This window comes from Schistocerca serialis, chromosome 6, assembly GCF_023864345.2.
Source record: "Schistocerca serialis cubense isolate TAMUIC-IGC-003099 chromosome 6, iqSchSeri2.2, whole genome shotgun sequence".
Lineage (NCBI taxonomy): Eukaryota > Metazoa > Arthropoda > Insecta > Orthoptera > Acrididae > Schistocerca > Schistocerca serialis.
This window is the reverse complement of record NC_064643.1, coordinates 108,977,365-108,998,706: the sequence shown is the minus strand read 5'-3', so window position 1 is coordinate 108,998,706 and position 21,342 is coordinate 108,977,365. Positions and strand designations below refer to the sequence as shown.

Sequence of the window (21,342 nt, the reverse complement as noted above, 5' to 3'; positions counted from 1 at the left end):
GCAGCTTGGATTGAACAAGGATGGGGAACGAAATCGACTGTATCCTCTCTAGGATAGGAAAACCTCGGAAAATAAACTATCGAAAAGACCTGCAGATATTTCACGGAGGGCAGAGGGAGAGCACGCTCTGTTGTCACTTTGCAAGAGTTTATTTTGGGTTCACGTACAATTCTCCGAGTACGTATTATTGACACATCAGTCTGAAGAGCTAGATGGCGCGACTATTTTCTCGAAGTTCTTTCTGAGGCCAGAATAGAAGGTTTGTTATTGCATCTTTCTTTACATATGCTTATAAATCATTTTTCAACAGGTAATAAGATGTAATTCTTCATGCTTTCCCGGCGATCTGTTAACGTCTTGGACATTCAGCAATCCAGCCTGATGTTCGCGTCGTCCTCGCACGATATTTCATTAAAGAAGCCATTGAGATTAAGGTCACAGACAATCTAATCAACCGTGACTTAGGATACCAAATCAGCACTGCCTGGAATACAGCGCTTGAGGTTGTGAAAACTCAACGCAGGACACTCCGGGATTCTACAAGAAATAGAGGTGGAGACCGAGTGAACAGCAGTGAGACAAGGTGTCATACATTAGAGACCAGATTTGACACACCCCAGATCATGAACTGGACTTCAGAAGACGGCCAGGCCGGGCGCGGACAAGAGAGGGCCAATGTAGCCGCGTGTGGTGGGCGCGGACCACAGACGGAACACAATACTGGACTCGATCGACCCAAGGACCAGTCTCAGGTAGCACCTAAAGAAGACAGCGAAGCACGCTGTTGAAATATCGTGCGAGGACGACGCGAACATCCGGCTGGATTCCCGAATATCCAAGATATCAGGAAATAAGATACTCAGAAAGCAACATGCTTGTAAGTGCTGAAGGGCATGTGAGAGCCATCTGCGGCCGTCGTGTCATACAGCCTCGAGTTCGGCTGGCCAGATGTTGCGAATAATTTATCTGAGTTGAGATAAACCTAAAGCTAGATGGATTGATAATGGCACTTTCCAATGTGAGTCCAGTGTCTTAACAACTGTACCACGTCGCTCTGTTATTGTGTCGCTGACACGAAATATTCTTTATTTATGAAATAGATAACAGTTGCAAACCTCACACAGCAGGCAATTACGAACAGAATAAAACTGAACAATAGTGTCTTGTGGTCACACTCAGCGAGCAAACAGACGAAGGTGGCGCATTACTTAGACAGTGGACTCGCATTCGAGACGAACTCGCTTCATACCCCCTACAGCTGATCATGAAGACTGGGGTTCAGTGTCTGTCTAGATGATGAGGTTATCGGAGTCTAAACATAAGCTCGGAATGGACTGAGAAGGCGATCATTAGTGTTTTTTCCGTATGAATTATCATAGAATTGCTTTTAATCGGTTTAGGGGAGGAACGAAAAGCTCGATGGTCGGAGTCAGATTCGAACTCCCCTCTTATGATAACAACTGCGACACCTCGTTCGGCCATCGAAGTCTAGATTTTCTGCTTTTCTTTCATTCGGTTAGGGAAAGGACCGCAACTGTTACTCTGAAAAACAACACATACTCGTCAGATCCGATCTTCAGCTTCATCTGCAATGATCTCATCGTCGACAGCACCTTAAAGCGTCAGCTTTGTTTCTTCTTATCGACAGCAACGTTTATAGTGCCTCTTCTCTTCATGCAGAGGATTTCCAAACATATTCACACTTTGGGTATGCACCGTACGCAGTAGAATACCGACAATGTCCGTGTATTCAAGTACACTTCGGATTTGCTAGCATGTCCACCCATTCAGGTACAATCTGCACACAACCGATTTGCCAACAGGTCCACACTGCCAGATAGACATTGTACACAGTTGATTTACTACCATGTCTAGACGATAAAATATACTCTGCACCCAACACTCTTGCCAACATGTCCGTACGCTCACGTACATTGTGGACTACTCATCACGTCCATACAGATTTGGTATCTGCACACAGCAGACGTTCAAACATATCCACACATTCAGGTTGACTGTATACTTGCTAAAATGGCCACGTATTCAGGTGCACTGTGTACACAGCGGCGTTCTTACCATGTTCAGGTGTTACCGTAAAATCTGTACAAAGCAACCTTGTCAATATGTCCACACTTTTAGGTAGACTCTGTACACAGTAGATTACCCGCCATGTCCATGCATTCAAGTACAGTCCGCACACAGTGGATTTGCTGACACGTCCATGCATTCAGGTACAATCTGTACACAACGGACTTGCCAACATGTCAACATGATCAGATACTCTGCACACATTTGATTTGCTACCATGTTTAGGCGATCAGGTGCACTCTGTACACAACACTCTTTCCAACACGTACATACCTTCAGGTACACTTTGTACATTGTGAACTACTCATTATGTCCATGGATTCAAGTACTTTCTCTACACACAGCAGATTTGCTATCGTATTCTAGCATTCAGGTACAGTCTGTACACAGCAAACGGACCAACATGCCCACACATTCAGTTGTACTCTGCAGAGAGCGGACTGTTTCCCATGTCCACGCATTCACATACAATCTGTATTCTTGGATTTGCCAACATGCATTGAGGCACAGATTGTATACAGCAGATTTTCCAACATGTCCACACGTTAAGCTTGTGCCGTACACGAAAGGAACTGCTCTGTTTACGCGTAGCATGAGCCTGCAACGACCTGTTGCCCTGGGTGGCATGATGCAGGTGGGCCCTTATGGCAGCGAACAGCCAAAGCCTCGTCGTAGCGAGTCGCTCAGTTCACATGGGCTTCATGTTGACAGAGATGCAGGGTGCAGCTGTGTAATGGAAGAGACGGTCGAGGTCTCATGTGTCACTTCCGACAGGCGTCTAACATGGCTTCAACGTGAAGAAAAACTAACGATTCGTCTGTTCTACCCAACGCTAAACCCGACGTCCACACTTCCGTAGAAGTTATTCTGTACAAGACGCTACTGCCCCCAGTTCTGAATTTCACAGCTGTCATGTGGGGAAACGCCGCCGATGAGCGTATAGATCGCCTACAGAGAGTGCAAAATTGAGTTCGCAAACTCGATTTGCACCCACTTCGACATTTCCCGACGGCTGAACTCCATCAGCTGGCCAAGATACCTTACCTCTGGGAGAGATTATGGCAATCGGCTGGTGTCTTCCATGAGAAATGTTGGACGTCTCAGAACGATACATCCACAACCTGTGCACTAAGGTGCTACGACACAATGCCACAAGGTGGTCACTCTTGCTGGCAGATACACATTTTTCTTTTAACACAGCAGTTGATCTTTTTTCCGTGTGTTTCATATCATCACGGAAAGACACGCAAGAAAAATAGTCCAGTCAACGAAAAAAATTGTTGAAAAAATTCGTGTAGTCGCAAGTTTCTGTACAGTGTCAGGAGGGAGTGTTGTGAACAACATACCAAAAATCCTGAACGGTGGAGTATCAGCGTGGGGGTGGGAGGTGGAGAAGGAGGGTGTTTAAAGATAACTTTATGTTTTTCTTGAACAACTCTAAAATGTTCCCAAGTGGAAATTTGAACTACATAAATCTCCCGCAAAAAAGATATATTCATTTTTTCTGTAGGACTAATAGTTTTTGCGTTGAAGACGATGGAAAATCACCGATTATTGAAAATAGTGTGTTAATGGTATGAAGTTAATGCTTATTTTTAATAAAGCGGGTTAAGAACAAATATCAAATGTGTGTATCACACGTAAGTGCACTACAGCCGTATTAAGGGATAAACTGTGTAGCGGGCTGGAAGGGAGGGGGTTGTAGGGGGGTGGTAGTCGTCTCAGGGTAAGCAGGTCGCTCGATTGTGGTCATGCACTTTGCTCCTTCGTAGGTCTGCAATAACTCATTTAACATCTGCAAATAAGTATTCGCTTCGTAAGCTGAAAATAACTACACGATCTAAACGCAACCTCAGTTAACTTATTTCGTCTACTTACATAAAACATCCAGAGAGGAAAAGCTGCGGTGGTACAGCCTGTCTGAAAACTGAAAGGGAAGCAGCGCTTGTATTGGGGGAAGTCGGCTTTCTCGGGACAACGCTACAGCTGCTGGGCATAATGACTAAGAATCAATTTGCCATCTAGCAGTGTAAAACAGCGTGCAGACATTTTCGTAGAAGCTGTTCATATGCGTTTCTTGCGTTTAGTGTTATTAGTAATCCATACGTGTATGCCGTGCAGTGGTAACGCACTTTGTAGAAAATAAGACACACTGCGCAAGGGGCGGTATAATTTGGAGAGTGACGCCGTAGTTTCTTCTTGTGACCGAGTAAGGAAGAGAGTATGGAGAGTCACCTTCTCGCTCTTCGGTTTGCAGGACTATCTTCTCTCGCACTTCTTTCTACCCATCAACTTCAACACATTATGACACCCCCAAAACACGATTTGACCCTGAAAAGGCTGTACTGAGACGTTGTACACACATTTAATATTATCCCACTTCATAGAACAATAAACAATAATTTCGTAGCATTAAAACACTATTTTTAATAAGCTGCGTTACTTCCATCGCTTGCAATATCAAAAGGATTAGCCCCTTGAAACAGTTTATTTTCTGCCTTACACAAAGTCTCTAGAGTAGTCCTGTATTCCACTTTATTAACTTCTGGTAGTTGTTTAGGCTTCTTATAAGTAACAAATTTCCATCTATTTCTACCATTTATACTCTCCACGGAACATCCAACCAAACCCCGTGAACACTAAATTGAGCAAATCTGTTACTACAAGCAATATGTGTTTTTTCCATCAGCTCCTGTTCCTCCCAAAACATACTGGAAGCACTGCCATCCATAGTAATTCTTTCAATACGTACCTGTTTTCTATAAATATACGTATCTGCCTTATTAGTTATGGCATCAGCATACATGTTAGCATACTTGTTACCAACAAACCCCATTACATCCTTGACACACACACAGTGGTTACGGTTACTACAAGTCACACCACAAGTTGAGAAACGGGGCCAAATTTCTAGTAGTTTACTGTCGAGTTGAGATTTTCACACATAAATGTTTTATTCATATTTTACAGAAACTAGCAGTATGGCAATAAGCAGCCTTTTAAACACGTCGCTAACGGCAATCAAGTAATTTATAGCAGTACAACAACTTTAAAATTTCTTTTAAAAATGGTAATCAAGTCATTTATAGCAATACAACGGTTTAAAAATTAAAAAAAAAAAAGAGAAGCTAACAATACGGCAATAACAGCCTTTCGAAACAAGCCGCTAACGGTAATTAAGTAATTTATAGCAATATAACAGTTTAAAAAAATTTAAAGAACATTAGTAAAAAGGCTACTAAAGTAAATACAGAACTTTGTTAATAAAGTACGGTGAGGTAGTGAAGCTACCAACACCATTAAAAAAAATCAAAGGTCTCAGCAAACACAGGGTTAATGACAATAAAGGGATGGAGGAATTTAAAAAGGTTTTTAAACAAAAGTGTCCTGGAATATCATTAGAACATAACAGATATGACGGACCCGTGTAAGGCGGCCACAAATCACCCACTCAGGGATGTTCAGGCTAGGCAGAATACTGAACAATTTAAATACGCCCGTAAACACAATTGCCACTCTCAGGCTGGTCACTGCACCGGCTTTTAGCCAGCGAAAACTTGTTATAAGATGGCTTAACTTGCTGTCAGAATTAGAGCTAACCTCGTGCAAGGAAACACTACACCACACAGTCCTGAATGAGCGACCACATGATCAACCAACAAGATGCATGAATTTACTCATAACACAAGACAGAATAGCGAAACAATTAAACTGCCAAAACTACACCTCCCATCGGGCAGTAACGAGAGGAGGAGGAAAGATCACTGTCTTCAATTACACCGGTGGCGGGGACAGGAAACACGATCGCCGGAGGCCACAAGGCGGAAGAGACACTGGTTACGCAAACTTATTACGTAATGATTAAACCTCCCACTAACTTAACTTGCAGTTATGCTCGAACAGGCAGTACACGACCTCCGATGGCAAGGATACACACATCCGACCGCGCTCGCGTCGCCAGTGTACCCAACACGCCACGGTCACACGACAACACGCTCTGTCACCGGAGTTCACGTCTTCTCTGCAACGTTGGCGGGTAGTGACCGCTCCTTCATGTTAAGTGTCTCCTTCTTAAACTCCACTGTTGAAACGGAGGACTTAAAGAAGCTTGTTAACGTCGCACCAAGGTGAAATTAACAGCAACTACTCGTGGGGCGATTCTGTATACAACAACCCGCGGGGAGCTCTTCCGTCAACTCCACCCTCTCGTTACACACCACCGACATTCATCACGTGGCGACTCTGTACAACCGACCACGCCTGGTCCGCGCTGGCGAGCCACACTCCCTCCCGTGTCCACCAGACTCTCTCAGCGCACGCCCCCCCCCCCCCCCCCCCCCCACCTACTTCCGCGCCACCACACGAAGTTACCACCGGTCAAAGACCTCACTTCCTCCATAGCAGTTTCCCGGAAGGAAAAACGCAGGTATCGATAGCCGAGGAAAAAGACAACCAAGCAGCCACTTAATGACAGACAACATACCAAACAAACATGTCAGGGGAAGAAAAGGAAAACCAATGCAATTCAAACACAAGGTGTAGCACGAGTCGATACACGGCTCAATCCTGTATGTTGTAATGTGAGTCCTCAGCATACATATATTAAAAAAATAAAATCCTCAGGATCACCCTTCCGCTGTGTAAATTCTACTTCAAGTGTATTGGTGAAAAGCGTCTTCCATCCGACCAAGAAACGGAAAATTATGCGAAAATTCCTACGTCGCCGCAATAGCCGCATTGGACGACGAACAGTCACCCTCTTTCTCCTCTCAGGACATCGTAGAGAAAAAATGAATAGGATCTCTCTGATCGCAAATACACTGAAGAGCCAAATAAACTGGTATACCTGCCTAATATCGTGTAGGTCCCCGTGAGCACGCAGAAGCGCCGCACCACGACGTGGCATGTACTCGACTAATCTCTGAAGTAGTGCTGGAGGGAGTTGACACCATGAATCCTGCACGGTTGTCCATAAATTCGTGACAGTACGACGCGGTGGAGATCTCTTCTGAACAGCACGTTACAAGACATCCCAGATACGCTCAATAATGTTCATGTCTGGGGAGTTTGGTGGCCAGCGGAAGTGTTTAAACTCAGAAGAGTGTTCCTGGAGCCATTCTGTAGCAATTCTAGACGTATGGGGTGTCACACTGCACTGCTGGAATTGTCCAAGGCCGTCGGAATGTACAATTGACATGAATGGATGCTGGTGACCAAACAGGATGCTACGTACGTATTACCTGTCCGAGTCGTATCTAGGCGTATCAGGGGTCGCATATCACTCCAACTGCACACGCCCCACACCATTACAGAGCCTCCACCAATGTGAACAGTCACCTGCTGACATGCTGGGGTCATCGATTCACGAGATTGTCTCCATCCGCTTGATAGAATTTGAAACGAGACTCGTCCGACCAGGCAACATGTTTCCAGTCATCAACAGTCCAAAGTCGGTGTTGACGGGCCCAGGCGAGGCGTAAAGTTTTGTGTCATGCAGTTATCAAGAGTACACGAGTGGGCTTTCGGCTTCGAAAGGCCATATCGATTATGTTTCGTTGAAAAGTTTTCACGCTGACACTTGTTGACGGCCCAGCAATGAAATCTGCAGAAATTTGCGGAAGGGTTCCACTTCTGTCGCGTTGAATGATTCTCTTCATTCGTCGTTGGTCCCGTTCTTGGAAGATCTTTTTTCGGTGGCAGCGATGTCGGAGATTTGATATTTTACCGGATTCCCGATATTCGCGGTACGCTAGTGAAAAGGTTGTACGGGAAAATCCTCAGTTCACCGCTACCTCGTAAATGCTGTGTCCCATCTCTCGTGCACCGACTATAACAGTAGGTTCAAACTCACTTAAATCTTGATAACCTGCCATTGTAGCAGCAGTAACCGACGTAATAACGACACCAGATACTTGTTGTCTTATATAGGCGTTACCGCCCGCAGCGCCGCACACCGCCTGTTTACGTATCTCCTTATTTGAATACGCATGCCTGTAACAGTTTGTTTGGCGCTTCAGTGTATAATATAACTTAATTTTGTATAGGAAAGCACTTTCGCTAGAAGCCGTGGTTTTCGTGTTATTCAAGATTAACATAAAAAAGTGACCTTTAACCCTTTCGTGAGCCGTGGGAAACATGCTTCCCACTACAATGAACTGTGATTTCCCTAAATCACTCCAGGCAAATGCCGGGATGGTTCCTCTGAAAGGGCACGGCCGACTTCCTTCCCCATCCTTCCCGAATCCGATGAGACCGATGACCACGCTGTCTGGTCTCCTTCCCCCAACCAACCAACCAACCGACTACAATGAACTCGCTCCTAGTCCCGTGGGATTCACAGTTCCCACCTCTGTACGGTGCTACCACCTAGTGAGCAGTATAGGGTACTACTTCCAATCGGAAGTTCCCGCCGTTTTTGCTGTACCTTCGCGCAGAGGCATTGTATAGCTGAGTGTTGCTCTGTAGGGGTGCTGTTTGCGTGACATTTTGTGATTTTTTCCTCAAAGCTATAGTATAAAGTAAATACTTTTGATTTACCCAAATTTATGAAGGAAAACATAAAATTGGAAGGAGGAGAATTCCAATTTGAAACAAAAGAAGCCATTTCTGCAGTAAAATGGACGGATGACCGCCCAGTCCTGTCCTCAATTCATGACCCATGAGAAACAGCCACAGTGAAAAGGAAAAACAAGGATGGTACTAGTACAGAGATTTCTTGTCCTGAAGTTGTGGCAGAATACAACAAAATAATGTGTGGTGTCGATAAGTTTGATCAATTACGAGAAAGGTATGCTATTGGCAGACGTTCTGTAAAATGGTGGCACAGAATATTTTATTTCCTGGTGGACGTTGCTGCAGTGAACAGTTTTATCCTGTGGAGAATAAGTAAAAGAGAAAGTGGACAGCATGATTAGCTCACATACAGGATCCATCTAGCCAGACAATTGATCGCTGGCTTTTCATCCCAAAAAAGGCGTGGACAAAAACATGTCTTTCTGGCAAAAAGGGGTAAAGTACCTGAAGATTTTCGCCATGTGGCTGTAGGGGAGCATCAACCCATTTTAGGAGAAACCTACTGGATGTGCCGTCATTGTAGTGCCAAAGCTGCGGAAAAGAGCACTCGCTGTGTTTGTGCATATTGTCAAATACCACTTTGCATAGACCCATGTTTCAGAAAATTTCATGCCAAGTAATTGTGAACAATCACTGTAACAAGAGAAGTAAATTTATCAAATAAATATGACATATATTGAAAAAGTTGTTTTTGTCATTTAACTCCAAGGAAGGGCAGTGGGAAGAATACTTCCCACCTTGTTGTGTGACCTTACTTTCACAGTTGGAGCAAATTTGATATTTTGTATGATAAATACACATACCTGTTAACTACTATCTGCTCTCCATTCATTAAAAATAACTGCTCAATAATTTTGCCCACGAAAGGGTTAAACCTTTTTAACCTCCACCACCACCACCACCACCACCAACCTACACTCACATCACGCCGAGTAAGACCTCCACTGAAGACACGAGGAAGAGGATAGCTAAAGAGATCGGCTTTTAGGGAGCCATAAGATTGCAACTGACGTACCTACGTGAGGTCCGCCACAGTGTACGGCGGCTGTTGACACTTGCTGTGCCCGCGCCGCAGGCAGAGGACCGGGCTGGTCGCCGGCTGTGCGGTAACTGGCTGCTAAGTGGCGGCGCCCTGACACCCATTCACCCATTATCTGCCGCACTCCCTCCCACCCACAGCTGGCTGCGAGGTCGCAGGGACGCGCTGCTAGTGGTGCACCGCTGCCGTAGCCAAAAGTCAGTCGGGTCACAGCTCTGCCGTCGACGTGGGCCCTCGCCGTTTTCTTCAGTGTTCCGGCGCAAGAGTACTCTTGACGCGAAACGTCTACAATTTCGAAATGACTGACACAGACAGGAAACGCAGTTACGTAAATGACGTCAAAGCGATTTAATGGTTTGCTAGAGTTACGGGGTCGTTCAATAAGCAATGCAACACATTTTAATTTGATAGAAGCTTCGTTTTATTCACGATTCCAATACACCGTATCATTCCCCACTCTTTTACACAACTGTCCACTAAAATTGCTACACCACGAAGATGACGTGCTACAGACGCGAAATTTAACCGACAGGAAGAAGATGCTGTGATATGCAAATGATTAGCTTTTAAGAGCATTCACAGAAGGTTGGCGCCGGTGTCGACACCTACAACGCGCTGACATGAGGAAAGTTTCCAACCAATTTCTCCTACACAAACAGCAGTTCACCGGCGTTGCCTGGTGAAACGTCGTTGTGATGCCTCGTGGAAGGAGGAGAAATGCGTACCATCACGTTTCCGACTTTGATAAAGGTCGGATTGTAGCCTATCGCTATTGCGGTTTGTCGTATCGCGACATTGCTGCTCGCGTTGGTCGAGATCCAATGACTGTTAGCAGAATATGGAATCGTTGGGTTCAGGAGGGTAATACGGAACGCTGGGCTGGATCGCAACGGCATCGTATCACTAGCAGTCGAGATGACAGGAATCTTATCCGCATGGCTGTAACGGATCGTGCAGCCACGACTCGATCCCTGAGTCAACAGCTGGGGACGTTTGCAAGACAACAACCATCTGCACGAACAGTTCGACGACGTTTGCAGCAGCATGGACTATCAGCTCGGAGATCGTGGCTGCGGTTACCCTTGACGCTGCGTCACAGACAGGAGCGCCTGCGATGGTGTAGTCGACGACGAACCTGGGTGCACGAATTGCAAAACGTCATTTTTTTCGGATGAATCGAGGTTCTGTTTACAGCATCATGATGGTCACATCCGTGTTTGGCGACATCGCGGTGAACGCACATTGGAAGCGTGTATTCGTCATCGCCATACTGGCGTATCACCCGGCGTGATGGTATGGGGTGCCATTGGTTACATGTCTCTGTCACCTCTTGTTCCCATTGACGGCACTTTGAACAGTGGACATTACATTTCAGATGTGTTACGACCCACGGCTTTACCCTTCATTCGATCCTTGCAAAACCCTACATTTCAGCAGGATAATGCACGACCGCAAGTAGCAGGTCCTGTACGGGCCTTTCTGGATACAGAAAATGTTCGACTGCTACCCTGGCCAGCACATTCTCCAGATCTCTCACCAAGTGAAAACGTCTGGTGAATGGTGACCGAGCAACTGGTTCGTCACAATACGCCAGTCACTACTCTGGATGAACTGTGGAATCGTGTTGAAGCTGCATGGGTAGCTGTACCTGTACACGCCATCCAAGCTCTGTTTGACTCAACGCCCAGGTGTATCAAGGCCGTTATTACGGTCAGAGGTGGTTGTTCTAGGTACTGATTTCTCAGGATCTATGCACCCAAATTGCGTGAAAATGTAATCACATGTGAGTTCTAGTATAATATATTTGTCCAATGAACACCCGTTTATCATCTGCATTTCTTCTTGGAGTAGCAATTTTAATGGCCAGTAGTGTAGTTGCAAAACCCTATTTTTCAATATATCATCTCCGTTCAACGCGACTGGCTTACGTCACTTCACTGGGAGGGCCTGTTTGCCCACATGGTACCACTCTGCTAGTCGACGCCGGAGCGAACGCCTTGCTGCATCAATAATCTCCCCATCAGGTATGTACTGCTTCCCGCAGAATACGTCGGTCATTGGGCCAAACAGATCGAAGTCGGAAGGTTCGGGATCCGGGTTGCAGGCTGTCTGAGGAAAAGCAGTCCAATGAAATGAAAATGTCGTGGAATTTTGGAAATTTGTGGTAAGTTCCTTTGGGACCAAACTGCTGAGGTCATCGATCCCAAACACTGTCTTGTGGCGAGGGCCTCCCGGCGGCTAGACCTGGTCTCCTGGTGCAAGTCTTTTGAGGTGGCGCCAATTCGGCGACCTGCGCGTCGATGAGGATGAAATGAGAATGATGAAAGACGACACAAACGCCCAATACCTAAGCGGGGAAAATCTCCAACCCATACGGGGGTAAAGTTTTGTGAGCTCCACTGGGATACGCAGACTTGCGTGAGGCGGGAAAGGAGAAGTTCGTTTGCATTTTTGTTGCACCACGCGGTATTAGCCGAGCGGTGTAAGGCGCTGCAGTCATGGACCGTGCGGCTCCTCCCGGCGGAGGTTCGATTCCTCGCTCGGGCATGAGTGTGTGTGTGTGTTTGTCCATAGGATAATTTAGGTTAAGTAGTGTGTAAGCTTAGGGACCTCAGTAGTTAAGTCCCATAAGATTTCACACACATTTGAACATTTTTGAAAATCTTTGTGGCAACGAACACGCTGCAGTCGTTTCTTGTTTCTTGAGGGTAGCACAATATAGTTCAGAGTTGACAGTTGCACGACGAGGGAGGGCATCGAACAGAATAATCCCTTCAGAGTCTCTGAATACCGTCACCATGAGTATACTGGTTGAGGGTGTAAGTAGGCTGTTTAGGTTTTTAGGTTGGTAACGCCACGTAGTGCTCTGCATGAAAATCACTGACTGCGCTGTGTGCAGTCTGTGGCTGGTTGGACTCATTGTTGAAATATTCCCTTGTGTAGTGTTGGGCAGTTAGATGTGAACGGCGCGTAGCGTTGGGCTGTTGGAGGTGAGCCGCCAGCAGTGGTGGATGTGGAGAGAGAGAGACGCCAGAGTTTTGAGAGGTTGCTATAAGCGGACGATCTGGACGTGTGTCCGCCAGAAAAAGGAAATTTGTAAAGAAGGATGTCATGAATTGGTAGATATACACTCCTGGAAATTGAAATAAGAACACCGTGAATTCATTGTCCCAGGAAGGGGAAACTTTATTGACACATTCCTGGGGTCAGATACATCACATGATCACACTGACAGAACCACAGGCACCTAGACACAGGCAACAGAGCATGCACAATGTCGGCACTAGTACATTGTATATCCACCTTTCGCAGCAATGCAGGCTGCTATTCTCCCATGGAGACGATCGTAGAGATGCTGGATGTAGTCCTGTGGAACGGCTTGCCATGCCATTTCCACCTGGCGCCTCAGTTGGACCAGCGTTCGTGCTGGACGTGCAGACCGCGTGAGACGATGCTTCATCCAGTCCCAAACATGCTCAATGGGGGACAGATCCGGAGATCTTGCTAGCCAGGGTAGTTGACTTACACCTTCTAGAGCACGTTGGGTGGCACGGGATACATGCGGACGTGCATTGTCCTGTTGGAACAGCAAGTTCCCTTGCCGGTCTAGGAATGGTAGAACGATGGGTTCGATGACGGTTTGGATGTACCGTGCACTATTCAGTGTCCCCTCGACGATCACCAGTGGTGTACGGCCAGTGTAGGAGATCGCTCCCCACACCATGATGCCGGGTGTTGGCCCTGTGTGCCTCGGTCGTATGCAGTCCTGATTGTGGCGCTCACCTGCACGGCGCCAAACACGCATACGACCATCATTGGCACCAAGGCAGAAGCGACTCTCATCGCTGAAGACGACACGTCTCCATTCGTCCCTCCATTCACGCCTGTCGCGACACCACTGGAGACGGGCTGCACGATGTTGGGGCGTGAGCGGAAGACGGCCTAACGGTGTGCGGGACCGTAGCCCAGCTTCATGGAGACGGTTGCGAATGGTCCTCGCCGATACCCCAGGAGCAACAGTGTCCCTAATTTGCTGGGAAGTGGCGGTGCGGTCCCCTGCGGCACTGCGTAGGATCCTACGGTCTTGGCGTGCATCCGTGCGTCGCTGCGGTCCGGTCCCAGGTCGACGGGCACGTGCACCTTCCGCCGACCACTGGCGACAACATCGATGTACTGTGGAGACCTCACGCCCCACGTGTTGAGCAATTCGGCGGTACGTCCACCCGGCCTCCCGCATGCCCACTATACGCCCTCGCTCAAAGTCCGTCAACTGCACATACGGTTCACGTCCACGCTGTCGCGGCATGCTACCAGTGTTAAAGACTGCGATGGAGCTCCGTATGCCACGGCAAACTGGCTGACACTGACGGCGGCGGTACACAAATGCTGCGTAGTTAGCGCCATTCGACGGCCAACACCGCGGTTCCTGGTGTGTCCGCTGTGCCGTGCGTGTGATCATTGCTTGTACAGCCCTCTCGCAGTGTCCGGAGCAAGTATGGTGGGTCTGACACACCGGTGTCAATGTGTTCTTTTTTCCATTTCCAGGAGTGTATATATGATGACTTTTGAACACTATTAAGGTAAACACAATATTTGTTCTCTATCAAAATATTTCATTTGCTAACTATGCCTATCCGTAGTTAGTGCCTTCAGTAGTTAGAATCTTTTACTTAGCTGGCAGTATTGGCGCTCGCTGTATTACAGTAGTTCGAGTAACGAAGATTTTTCTGAGGTAAGTGATTCATGAAAGGTATAGGTATTGCTAGTCAGGGCCATTCTTTTGTAGGGATCATTGAAAGTCAGATTGCGTTGCGCTAAAAATATTGTGTCTCAGTGAAGTGATGATCAGAATAAGTAAAGAGAAAACTGTTTGAGTACGTTGAGTTTTGCTCAGCTGTTTGAAAATCAAATAACGTTGAAGTTTACTAGCACAGTCATTCCTAATTTTTCTAAGGGAACGTTTCAAGGGTGCTGCTTTGAACTCGTTCTACGGAGGAGATGTGGTGTGGCCCCACGACATGGATTGTCGTTTTGTTTCCGGTTGTAAATGATGACCCACGCTTCATAGCCTGTTTCGTTCGACAATAAACTGTCACGATCAGCCTCCTACTGCGCATACAATTCGGCACAGATAGTTCTTCATTGTTCTTTATTGTCTTCTGTTAGGCGGTGAGGAACCCAGCGGGCGCACACCTATTGTGTCAGCACCACCAACGGAGACGTCGAGTTGTGCAGTCAGGTGTTTAATTGTGATCCATCGGCCACCTCGAATGAGACAGTCCGCACGTTCCAACATTGCGGAAGTCATATCTGTTTGTGGCCGGTCGTAACACGGAAGGTCGGACAGGTTTACGTGACATTGTTACGGTGGTGACAGGCGTTTCGCCCAACGACTCACCGTGCTTTTGTTCACTGCCAGGTCTCCGTAGACATTCTGCAAGCGCATATGAATATCTGCTATGCTTTGGTTTTTCCGCCAAAATAAACTCAATGACAGTTCTCTGTTTGGAGCGCACCGCAGCTGTAGACGCCACCATCTATCGGAACTTCGTTAAAACTATGGCGACTCAAGCGGGGATATTCAAAGATGTTCCGTGACAAATTCTGCGTTTTTTCAACCGAAACTGGACGAGAAAAAAGTGTTGCATTACTTTTCAACGCGAAACGAGTCATTTTGTTGTCTACTCACACAGTACAAGGTCGAATAGCCTACCGAACAAATCCTATGTCAATTCAGGCTGCTGCCTGTGTCTGTTGCAGGATCCTGAAGCATGTTTTAAGCTCAACCATTAATACATTCCCGGAAGAAAAGCAGCAGCTTCTCACATAATATCTGAACAGATATAGTACAAGTTATTCCTGAGAAAAAAAAGCTTTTTTTATTCGTGGTCAACATCCTGCAGACTTTGGATACAGATGAACAGGTCTTCCTAGATATCAGAAAGGGATATTAACCAACAGACGATCGTACGGATTGTCTTCATAGATACGCGAATGGCTCGCTGAATACTTGGCTGATAGGACGCAATTTACATCGACCGCGAGAAAACAACTCCACTCGAAATGTTCTGAGCACAGAAAATCGTTTTCTGTAGGGCGGAAAACTTGCCTCCTGACAGCCTTTAACAATTTTTCTGAAAGCGGTGGTTTTGAATCAGGAAACCTGCAATTAAATGCACGTCCATTATGTGGTCACGTTGTAGACACATTTATCAGTCAAGTGCGTTGACATAAGAACATCTAAAAGATCCACGTAACTATGAAAGTTAATACCGGTTGGCCTCCCGAATTTATTTGCGCATTTAAACGCTGTGCAAACTCTTCCTCAATGTTCTTCAAGTAAACTGGAATGTACAGACAGTACAATTCCGTCTAAGAAACACTATCCCCCCGATAAATACATAATGTTCGATCCGAGCCCTTAAAATCCGCAATACACTTCCACTTAACAGACTCTTACCACCACAATGGCGTCCAACCGAAAGTTCAATTTATCCTGCGACTGCAGCGCCCTCAGGGAGTCTAGTTATTTTAACAAGGTCTTTGATCTTACGATAAGTTTCAGCTGGAAGCTCTCCATCGTGTACTGTTCTCCGCATCTTCATCTGTTTGTATGTTCGTCCTCTTCTAATGTTATTCATCATTCCAATTCTCTTCCTACCTCTTCTCCTCATTCCTTCCACTTTTGCATGCATAATTCTTTATTGCAGTCAATTCCTACGCAGCATATGTCCCAGCCAGGATATTTTCCGCCTCTAATCACTTCAAATAATCTTTATTTCCCTGTGGCATTTCTTCATCACTTCTTCATTCCTGAGTCTGTCAGTCCACATCGCCTGAAGCATTCTTTCCCATAACCACATTTCAAAACTATTTAAACATTTTTCTTCTTTCTTTTTAACTGTCCATTTTTCATTGCTGTACAAAATATGCTCTAAACTCCAGACATAACACTCAGCAATCTTTTCCTCAGCTCCATTGGAATTCTTCTAGATCAATGGTCCTCAAACATTTTTTTTCGTGGCGCACTGTACAATGTAGCAAGTTCCCGTGGCACACTGACATTTCAGTTGGAAACATGAGGAGAGGCTGACGTACGAATCAGTAACAGCACGAGAGCCTCTGTCTGGCTTGCGCACAGCTAGCCTTCACCAATCATTTGTCTGTAGACTAGCAGTCCTAAAGTCCTGACGTAGTCCGTGTTGTGGCGTATTTTGCGGCTGATATTTAGTTACACACATGTTTGTATTGTCTTGTTAATGTTAATTTACGAATATGGATAAGTTTTTGATTAAAAGGAAACAAGTAGAAGACTACTCAGTGACAGAAACAAATAACAGAAGCAAAAGTGAGAACGAACCGATTCCAGGTGTAAGTCTCTTGAGAGCAATGCAAACTACTCGAATATTTCGTAAGTCCCAAGAGAATTATTAAAATTTTGGATTTACGTTCAGTGCACCTCAAAACTGTCTGTTAGCAGAACGCGTCGTGTGCGGAGAAAAACAAAGATTTGAATCCATGATCCCTACTAAACTCGAAAGACATCTGAATGGCAATGATGAGCACTTATCTGGGAAACATAAGAGTTATCTTATCCGATTGATTTTCATGAGCAGAAAAGCAGGCCAAAGCTATTGTATGGAGAGCAACTACTTCTCAAAAAGCAGAAGTGGCCAGTTACGAAGTTGGCAAAATAGTAGCGAAAAAATGCAACTACGTACTATTGTAGAGGATGTATTTTTCGCCGCATGTAACGAAATAGTAAAATAGATGTTAGGTGATGGCGCCGAGATGGAAATATCTTTGGTTCCATTGCCAAACGATACTATTTTTCCCGGCAAATTGATGGCATGTCTTCAGAATTCCAGTGCAATGTTCATGAAAAGCTAAGCGATGGTCGTGTATTTCAGCCGATGTTGTTGTTGTTGTGGTCTTCAGTCCTGAGACTGGTTTGATGCAGCTCTCCATGCTACTCTATCCTGTGCAAGGTTCTTCTTCTCCCAGTACCTACTGCAACCTACATCCTTCTGAATCTGCTTAGTGTATTCATCTCTTGGTCTCCCTCTACGATTTTTACCCTCCACGCTGCCCTCCAATGCTAAATTTGTGATCCCTTGATGCCTCAAAACATGTCCTACCAACCGATCCCTTCTTCTAGTCAAGTTGTGCCACAAACTTCCCTTCTCCCCAATCCTATTCAATACCTCCTCATTAGTTACGTGATCTACCATATTTCACTTCCATACATGGCTACACTCCATACAAATACTTTCAGAAACGACTTCCTGACACTTAAATCTATACTCGATGTTAACAAATTTCTCTTCTTCAGAAACGATTTCCTTGCCATTGCCAGTCTACATTTTATATCCTCTCTACTTCGACCATCATCAGTTATTTTACTCCCTAAATAGCAAAACTCCTTTACTACTTTAAGTGTCTCATTTCCTAGTCTAATTACCTCAGCATCACCCGATTTAATTTGACTACATTCCATTATCCTCGTTTTGCGTTTGTTGATGTTCATCTTATATCCTCCTTTCAAGACTGTGTCCATTCCGTTCAACTGCTCTTCCAAGTCCTTTGCTGTCTCTGACAGAATTACAATGTCATCGGCGAACCTCAAAGTTTTTACTTCTTCTCCATGAATTTTAATACCTACTCCGAATTTTTCTTTTGTTTCCTTTACTGCTTGCTCAATATACAGATTGAATAACATCGGGGAGAGGTTACAACCCTGTCTCACTCCTTTCCCAACCACTGCTTCCCTTTCAAGCCCCTCGACTCTTATAACTGCCATCTGGTTTCTGTACAAATTGTAAATAGCCTTTCGCTTCCTGTATTTTACCCCTGCCACCTTCAGAATTTGAAAGAGAGTATTCCAGTTAACATTGTCAAAAGCTTTCTCTAAGTCTACAAATGCTAGAAACGTAGGTTTGCCTTTTCTTAATCTTTCTTCCAAGATAAGTCGTAGGGTTAGTATTGCCTCATGTGTTCCAACATTTCTACGGAATCCAAACTGATCTTCCCCGAGGTCCGCTTCTACCAGTTTTTCCATTCATCTGTAAAGAATTCGCGTTAGTATTTTGCAGCCGTGACTTATTAAACTGATAGTTCTGTAATTTTCACATCTGTCAACACCTGCTTTCTTTGGGATTGGAATTATTATATTCTTCTTGAAGTCTGAGGGTATTTCGCCTGTCTCATACATCTTGCTCACCAGATGGCAGAGTTTTGTCAGGACTGGCTCTCCCAAGGCCATCAGTAGTTCTAATGGAATGTTGTCTACTCCCGGGGCCTTGTTTCGACTCAGGTCTTTCAGTGCTCTGTCAAACTCTTCACGCAGTATCTTATCTCCCATTTCGTCTTCATCTACATCCTCTTCCATTTCCATAATATTGTCCTCAAGTACATCGCCCTTGTATAAACCCTCTAAATACTCCTTCCACCTTTCTGCCTTCCCTTCTTTGCTTAGAACTGGGTTGCCATCTGAGCTTTTTATATTCATACAAGTGGTTCTCTTCTCTCCAAAGGTCTCTTTAATTTTCCTGTAGGCAGTATCTATCTTACCCCTAGTGAGACAAGCCTCTACATCCTTACATTTGTCCTGTAGCCATCCCTGCTTAGCGATTTTGCACTTCCTGTCGATCTCATTTTTGAGACGTTTGTATTCCTTTTTGCCTGCTTCATTTACCGCATTTTTATATTTTCTCCTTTCATCAATTAAATTCAATATTTCTTCTGTTACCCAAGGATTTCTATTAGCCCTCGTCTTTTTACCTACTTGATCGTCTGCTGCCTTCACTACTTCATCCCTCAGAGCTACACATTCTTCTTCTACTGTATTTCTTTCCCCCATTCCTGTCAATTGTTCCATTATGCTCTCCCTGAAACACTCTACAACCTCTGGTTCTTTCAGTTTATCCAGGTCCCATCTCCTTAAATTCCCACCTTTTTGCATTCAGTTTTAATCTGCAGTTCATAACCAATAGATTGTGGTCAGAATCCACATCTGCCCCTGGAAATGTCTTACAATTTAAAACCTGGTTCCTAAATTTCTGTCCTACCATTATATAATCTATCTGATACCTTTTAGTATCTCCAGGATTCTTCCAGGTATACAACCTTCTTTTATGATTCTTGAACCAAGTGTTAGCTATGATTAAGTTATGCTCTGTGCAAAATTCTACAAGGCGGCTTCCTCTTTCATTTCTTCCCCCCAATCCATATTCACCTACTATGTTTCCTTCTCTCCCTTTTCCTACTGACGAATTCCAGTCACCCATGACTATTAAATTTCGTCTCCCTTCACTACCTGAATAATTTCTTTTATCTCGTCATACATTTCATCTATTTCTTCATCATCTGCAGAGCTAGTTGGCATATAAACCTGTACTACTGTAGTAGGCATGGGCTTTGTGTCTATCTTGGCCACAATAATGAGTTCACAATGCTGTTTGTAGTAGCTAACCCGCACTCCTATTTTTTTATTCATTATTAAACTTACTCCTGCATTACCCCTATTTGATTTTGTATTTACAACCCTGTAATCACCAGACCAAAAGTCTTGTTCCTCCTGCCACCGAACTTCACTAATTCCCACTATATCTAACTTTAACCCATCCATTTCCCTTTTTAAATTTTCTAACCTACCTGCCCGATTAAGGGATCTGACATTCCACGCTCCGATCCGCAGAACGCCAGTTTTCTTTCTCCTGATAACGACGTCCTCTTGAATAGTCCCCGCCCGGAGATCCGAATGGGGCACTATTTTACCTCCGGAATATTTTACCCAAGAGGACGTCATCATCATTTAATCATACAGTAAAGCTGCATGTCCTCGGGAAAAAATACGGCTGTAGTTTCCCCTTGCTTTCAGCCGTTCGCAGTACCAGCACAGCAAGGCCGTTTTGGTTAATGTTACAAGGCCAGATCAGTCAATCATCCAGACAGTTGCCCCTGCAACTACTGAAAAGGCTGCTGCCCCTCTTCAGGAACCACATGTTTGTCTGGCCTCTCAACAGATACCCCTCCGTTGTGGTTGCACCTACGGTACGGCCATCTGTATCGCTGAGGCATGCAAGCCTCCCCACCAACGGCAAGGTCCATGGTTCATTTCAGCCGATATAAGTAAGAAATGACAATTACTGAGTTAGAGAAAATTTGTTGATGAGGATTCGTTTTCGAGTGTACTGAACTGTCAACGTCAGGTGGATCAGATGTATATAATTCTATATCAAACACCGTGGAACGAAACTGGTTAACCTAGAGAGGGTCTTTCTGTTAGCCCAGGCGGTGCACCAGCAATGGGTGGAAGATTCAGTGGCTTTGTTGCAAGGTTGAATCATGATTTCCCAACAGTAGATTTAGCACATTGCTTCATACACCGTGAGGCTCTGGTAGTGGAGACAATTCCAGCAGAGCTTGAAAGTGTTTAAGATTCAATCATTAACATGGTAAATTTCGTTAAGTTTAGGGCTCTTAAGACAAGACTGCTCACAGAGTTGTGCCACTAAGCGGGATCTCGACATGGCACGTTGGTTCTGCATACTTAGAGCTGCTGGTAGTCAAATGGTAGAGTCCTGGAAAGATGTTTTGAATTGAAGAAAGAGCCGTTAAATCTGTTTAGCACCGAAAAGCAT

The 21,342-nt window shown here is 45.2% G+C and overlaps 1 protein-coding gene across 1 annotated transcript in view; it reads right to left on the bottom strand.

Moving 5' to 3' along the window:
- LOC126484670 (uncharacterized) overlaps positions 1 to 20,809 on the bottom strand; it is a 119,010-nt gene extending 98,201 nt beyond the window's left edge. The window contains exons 1-2 of the mRNA XM_050108263.1: positions 20,798 to 20,809; positions 9,681 to 9,775 (exon numbers count right to left, since the gene is read on the bottom strand). Of these exons, the coding sequence (XP_049964220.1) occupies positions 9,681 to 9,775; positions 20,798 to 20,809 (107 nt within the window). The remainder of the gene's footprint in view (positions 1 to 9,680; positions 9,776 to 20,797) is intronic.
- Positions 20,810 to 21,342: the final 533 nt, after the last annotated feature.